Raw genomic sequence first — 7,071 nt, 5'->3', positions numbered from 1 at the left:
ATCATAAAACAGTGTCTCAGTCATCAGGCAGTGAATTCATAACCATTTCATGTAGGAACTTTCTGTGAGGGAGCTTTTAGAGGTGGACGTCTGGTTCCTATCACCACCACTGTGAACAATTCTGACTCGGTGAGTTTCTCTAGAACAGAGAGTTTTCACACCAGACCACTCTGAATTATGCAGAAATTTGGAAAATTCATGTTTAAAGTTACACAAGTGTAGAACTTCCACAGAAAGGTTCTAAACCAAGCAAACCATTCAAGAACCTTTATTTTTAGGAGAATAGTGAAGGGAGGCAGTGGAGGTACTGCTTTCTTTTATACTCCCTTAAGGTCTAGACATTAACAGAGTAAGTCTGGGGTACAAACTCTACAGTACTGTGTAATTTTGGGTAAAATGATGGTAAGTTCTCAAACAGTCTGACTAAATTAAACTGAAATTCCAAACAAATTCTAGATAACAGGCTGATAAAGAACATAGTAAAACAACTCATAATGGAATAATTATTTGGAGTAATAAAGTGGCAAAAACAAAAATACTCAAACTATATTTCACTGTGATGTGACAGGAAAGTTAATCTGTAAGTACATGATAAGAAACCAGTAGAATCATAGCAAGAATCCTGGCTTTTTTGTGCAGTTTTGGTTCTAGATACATATTACATCTCCATTTATTGTTGTTTTTTTGTTGATGCACAAGTTGAAAATGCCAGCTGCTCTTAACAACGTGTTCAAATTTTATGATGACCGGACCAATAGAAACGCTCCAATTTTAATGATGAATGGACCAATAGAAAACGCTCAAATTTTAATGATGAATGGACCAATAGAAACGCCCAGATTTTAATGATGAATGGACCAATAGTAATCCTCCAATGTTAATGATGAACGGAATAAAACAAACGCTCCAATTTTAATGATGAATGGACCAATAGAAACAATCCAATTTTAATGATAAAAAAAGACCAAAATATTAACTTCTATTCAAAGTTGGGAACGTTTTTCCTTCTAATGTAAACGAACCATTTTGGAGATACAAATTTTTGTCAGACTTTTATGCCTTCAAGTGTCTTTGATTGTACTCAAAATAATCTCACTTGGAGATTGTTCCTCAGTCTTATCTAGAACCCATTGGGCATGTAATTTATTGCGTGGTTTTGGAACTTAACAACATGTTACTCAAAATAATCATCTACTCACTTGATTGTTGATTCTTCAGCAGTCAGTTAATATAGGCAGTGGTTCTATTTAGAACCATGAGTTCTGCGTAGAACCATTTGCATGCTCAAAGAGTTCTCTGCATGGTGAAATGGTTCTTCAGATTGATGGAGAACGTGTTTTATATGGTTCTGTGTAGCACCAGAAAGAGTTCTTCTTCTGTTTAACAGTAGCAGAACCCTTTTTGGCTAGGGGGCTGGTGAAGAACGTGTTCCCAGGCTGGCTAAGCTGTTCTTTATTATTTATAAAAATAATCTCTTTTTATGTTCTCGGGTTCTGTTTGTTTTCTTTTGAATGGTTATAAGTTTGGAAGCTACAACGTCAAGCAAAAAACAAACAAACTATCCACTCAAAACTTTATAAGACATCAGGATTGTAGATTTGAAGGGTTCTCCATGAGAGAACGCTGCCCTGCTGTGTGCTGATGGAATCATTTGCTTTAATAATCTGCATATTTAATACGCCGATTCAGATGCAGTGCCTCATAACTGATTCACGTCTGTCGTTTTCTCCCAAAATCTTCCGAAACACACCAAATGACGTCATCGCAACGGTTTAAAATTCCGCACCTCATGTTCAGGACTTGCCGCTATATCTGAGGTATTTTCCTATGAATTCTATAAGTGAATTATATTTATTTTGTCTTATATTTTTAATGAAACCAGTACCAGTGTTGCTTTCAGCTGCGCTCGCTATGATCCAGCGTTTCTGCTGCTTTCAGTCCGTCCACATGTAGAGGCTTTTATTACACAGTCGCCTACATACACGTCATGATGTTTACAGAACCTAACAAACTGCCATTCTAAATATGAGCTGAAAGAGCAGCAGTGGTTGTGCTGTCACAGTGTGACACCTATGAGGGGACGTTATTGTGACCGACGCTAACACGTTTCCAGCCGTGAGTGCTCTGCTGTGCTGTGGTCAGGGCTGGGCCGTGTGTCAAACTTTTATGATATATTTACAGTTATTTTCTTTTTTTTAAATCTTAATTTAAATCTGTTTAATTTTAAAATTAGGCAACACTGAAAATCATGGTGGACCCTAAAGCACTTTTTGTGTGCATAAAATGTTCAGGACAATTAGGTGGTTTAAGGTTTGGTGTGAAATGCTCTGTTCTAGAGTCAGAACTGGTCACAGTAGTGGTGATAGGAACCAGACGTCCACCTCTAAAAGCTCCCTCACAGAAAGTTACTACATGAAATGGTTATGAATTCACTGCCTGATGACTGAGACACTGTTTTATGATAGTTTTGAGAAGGTTTTCGCCTTTAAAATCCATTCATGGTGGAGGGATACATAATATGCAGGGTGTTAGGAGGCAAAATAGTCCCCGAAGAAAACTGATTATTTCAGATTTTCCACTATTTTCCATCATCAACATTCCATATGAACTCAGAAGACTCGTTTATAGTTTTTTTTTTCCAAACAAAATGTTACATATATATGAAGTGTGGTTCTAAATGAAATCGTTCTAGCCTTATCGCCCAGTCCTAACTTTAGTACATCAGGTTTTCACTTCTGCACTCTTAAAAACATGGTTCTTCAAGGGCTCTTCAGAAACAAGAAATGGTTCTATATAGAACCATGAATAATGAGCAATCAAAGAACCTTTTACATGATTAAAGGGTTCATTGCATCATGAAATACTTCCCTAGACTGATGGTTAATGTCTGGTGTATGGTTCTATATAGAACCGTTTCGAAAAGGGTTCTGTATAGCACCAAAAAGTGTTCTGCTATTGTTACACTGTCAATCTTAAATCATTTTCAATAACGTTCCACATAGAACCACCTTCAGCACATTCTCTGTAAGTCTGAAGAACACTTCCAACATGCAAAGGGTTCTTTGAGTGCTCACGATTCTATATAGAACCTTTTTTTTTTTTTACTAAAGAACCCTTGAAGGACCATCTCAAGTGTGTATGGCAGTAAAATCTGGACAGTTCAGTGTCACCGAAGCTCTTTCAGCTCAGTTTCTCACTCATCTAAACACCAAATTCACAGTAGATTCCAAAAAGTTCTCAAACTGTAGCTCAACATGGACGGTTCTGAGTTCTAACGTCTGTCTGATGTTCTTTTTGTGCAGGTACTTTGAAAGGAAAAACACTTTTTCTGTAAATTTACTGTTACTTTGATACAATGAACAGTGTTATCGCCCCTCGTCCTGTTATTAAGCTGAAAAATAATCATTTATGATGTTTTTATGAATTATTTAATTGAAATACTACTTCTGAGTATTAGCACCTTATGCGTCATTGGTACTTTCCACAAATTTATTGTCAATATAATGTTGTTTATATCTTGATTTTTGGTTAAATGTGGACGTGTGAAGGATCTGACCATTGAGAAAGTAAACAAATAACACATATGAACAAAGTAAAGTTGAGAATGTTCTTCTATATGTTATAATTTCGCATATTTCAGAACTGTGAGGCGACTAAAAACAAAAATTATCTGTATTTTTAGAAAATATATCTCTATTTTGTTAACTACCACTACTTTGCCCCTCACATGAACCCGATTGATTATAAAAGTAGCCTTCGTGTGCCCAGATATCAGGGAATTATGGCTTTTATTTTGTTTATTTTTAAACATATTCATATTCACAGCAGTTGGAGAGCAAACTGAGTGTGTCGCCTGCCTTTCAGCGGGTAAATGAAGCGTTAAAATGGGTCTAAAACCATGAATATGAACACAGTGGTTGCTGTACCGACACCATCGGCTGCTGTTGATACATTACATGCCTGTACAGCTGGTTTTATAATGAAGTCAATATTGTATTTAGTGATGATCATCGTATTGTGAATAAGAAATAAATGGAAATTTATACAGTGAGACGTCGGTTTGATTTCACAGAGGAGTGAACAGTGTTGATCGACTGTGATGAACGTTGTCTTTCGGTTTTAGTCATAAATTATGCAGTAAATTCACTCAAGCAGCACCGTCAGTGTGACGGAACCATCATATCTGCTCAGATTATAAATCCTGTATGAATTTAATAACATTTATACTTAAACTGACTTTGTTTCGGTGATCTAAGTGAATATTTTATCAGGTTTCAATTATTGGTGAAATCGTATCTCTTGTGAAAAAGAAGCATAATTAAGTGCATAAAGTATACAGACAAAACTAAAAGTACTTTTATTACATTTCCTTTAAAATTATTTCATGAATTTTACAGAACCTAAAACATACATTTTCTGTGTCTTTTCAAAAATTATATTTTTAAAGTAACACATTTTAAATTATACTTAAATTTGCTGTAAGACTTAAGCACACTTAAACAAAGAGCCTATTTAATTGTCTTCTACTTAAGTGTATTATTTAGACGTATGTTTTAAAGCAATATTTTTTTGATTTAGTACATTTTAGTTGAAACATAAATCAACTTAATTAGCAATTAAATATAGGTGTCAGTACACCAAAGAGTTTCAATTTAAAATATATTTCAAGTGTAGTAGAATTTCTTTCTTTACATTTGCTTTAGTTAACTGCAACTAAAGCTGTGTTTAATAATAACACAATAATATTTTTGTTTATATACTTGTTTTATCAAAAGTACAGTTTGTTGAATGTATTTAGTGTATTTAGTGATGTTTGAATGTGCTTAAAATGATTTAAGTGCGTTTCAGTTGCAGTTCACTTTAACGAGCAGTGCCGTATTCTTGCATCCAGCAGTGAATTTACAATATATTCCACATGTAAACAGTGATGTCTACAAATTACATACGTAAATGTATTTAGGTACAACTTAAGTAGTTTATAAAAAGCACTCAAAAGCACAGCTAAATGTATGTATTAGATATCTTTAGTCATAGCTTAATTTAAATTTTGATACATTCCAATTGTCAGTAATTGTTCCAAAATAATAGATACAGTGTGTTAAAGTATATTTAAAGTGTAAACATTAAAAGTATGTACTTTTCATATTAAGTACACTTAGAAAAGTACACTTAAATGCATTTCTCTTTAACAAGAGATCAGCGCCAGCTTAAAAATGATGGTTCTGTAAGGGTTCTTTAGTAAAGAAAATGGTTCTATGTAGAACCATGAACAATCAAAGAACCCTTTGCATCAGATTGATGGAGAATGTGCTGTAGATGGTTCTATATAGAACCTTTTTTGAAAATGGTTCTAAAAAGCACCAAAAACAAGGTTCTTCTGTTGTTACAGTGTCAAGGTTGTACAAAAGAAGAACACTTTTGGGTGCTATTTAGAACCCTTTTCAAAAAGGTTCTATATAGAACTTGCTGTAGAACATTCTTCATCAATCTGAAGAACCTTTTCACAATGCAAAGAACATTTTAACCATGAAAAAAGGTTCTTTGAGTGTTCAAGGTTCTATATAGAACCATTTTCCTTAATAAAGAACCCTTAAAACACCATCTTTTTAAAGAGTGTACAAGCTATTCATGTTTCAGGAGATATATGTGAGGAGGTTAAATAAAAGATAATCAACTTTCATAAGGAAGGAAAAAAAAAAGTGAAAAAACAAGAGTTCCCAAAACTGGAGTTCAAAAACTGATTAAAAGCTCCAGAGAAAGTGAGACTCCTAACAACCACCTGGAAGAGCTGGTCGACCCCAAAACTGCCCCCCATCAGATAAACAGCACTTAAAGCTTTCATCTCTGAGAGAGAGGAGAAAATCAAGCTGCTTCAGATCTGAAAACATCCACAGGTGTTTCTGTCCATCCTTCCACTGTGAGAAGACGACTCAGCGCTGTGGGTCTGAAAGGATGTGTAGCTGATCAAGAAGAACCTCACTGAGAAAAGGAGACGGACACATCGAACAAAGAAGCTGGACGATTGACTGACCACCCCAAGGAATGGTTCAAGAAGCATTTAATTTATATTTACAGATTAAAAATATATATGTAAATGTACAAATACACTTCTTATAAAACCCAACCTTAGAACCACGTTTTATCAAAATGAATATAAAATAAACAGATGAACAGATAAATATTGTCCTCAGTGAAAGTTTAACGCGGTCATTTCTTCGCCGGTTTCTTGGCTCCTCCTTTGGCCCCACCTTTCTCGTCTCCGCCCCCTTTCTCTCCTCCTTTTTTACTCTTCCCTCCTTCTGATTCGCCTTTCTTCGACGCCCCTTTTTCTCCCTTTTCTCCCTTCTCTCCTTTTTCTCCTTTCTCTCCTTTCTTCTTGCCTGCTTCACCCTTCTCCTCCGCTTTACCGTCCTTCGCTCCTTTTCCCTCCTTTTTCCCTTCCTTGTCTTTCTTCTTCTCTCCTTTCTCCCCGTCCACTTTCCCCGAGACGGTGGCCACTTCCTCCTTCTTCTCGCCAGGTTTCGCCGCTGAAAGTGGGGAAAAAGAGAAAAGAAAAATCTCCACCATTACTGACTGTCTGATTATCAAGAGCGCTAATCATGGCTGGCTGGTTATCTGGCCAAACCAGCTTTAGCTACACACTTAAAAAAGATGGTTCTTCAAGGGTTCTTTAAAGAAAATGGTGCTTTATAGAACCAGGAACTCTCAGAGAACCCTTTACATGATTAGAGTTCTTTACATGGTGAAAGAGTTCTTCAGAATGATGGAGAATGTGGTGAAGATCTATATAGCACCAAAAAGGGTTCTTCTATTCGTATGATGTCAACCTTGTATACAATATTAGAACCCTTTTTGATGCTATATTTTCAAAAAGGTTCTATATAGAACCATCTTCAGCACATTCTCCATCAATCTGAAGAACCATTCCACCATGTAAAGAATCCTATAATCATGCAAAGGGTTCTTTGAATGTTCAGGGTTTTATAAAGAACCATTTTCTTTACTAAAGAACCCTTGAAGAACCTTCTTTTAAAAGAGTTTACATTCAAAGAAAGACGCTTTATACAAGCA

General features: G+C 35.6%; 1 protein-coding gene across 1 annotated transcript in view; it reads right to left on the bottom strand.

The window, feature by feature from the left end:
• Positions 1–3,528: 3,528 nt before the first annotated feature.
• The window catches only part of tmie (transmembrane inner ear), a 58,393-nt gene continuing 54,850 nt past the window's right edge, over positions 3,529–7,071 (bottom strand). The window contains exons 4-5 of the mRNA XM_036596927.1: positions 6,381–6,527; positions 3,529–3,551 (exon numbers count right to left, since the gene is read on the bottom strand). Of these exons, the coding sequence (XP_036452820.1) occupies positions 3,529–3,551; positions 6,381–6,527 (170 nt within the window). The remainder of the gene's footprint in view (positions 3,552–6,380; positions 6,528–7,071) is intronic.

Source organism: Colossoma macropomum, unplaced genomic scaffold (assembly GCF_904425465.1).
Source record: "Colossoma macropomum unplaced genomic scaffold, Colossoma_macropomum, whole genome shotgun sequence".
Lineage (NCBI taxonomy): Eukaryota > Metazoa > Chordata > Actinopteri > Characiformes > Serrasalmidae > Colossoma > Colossoma macropomum.
This window is presented reverse-complemented; position numbering and strand designations above follow the sequence as displayed.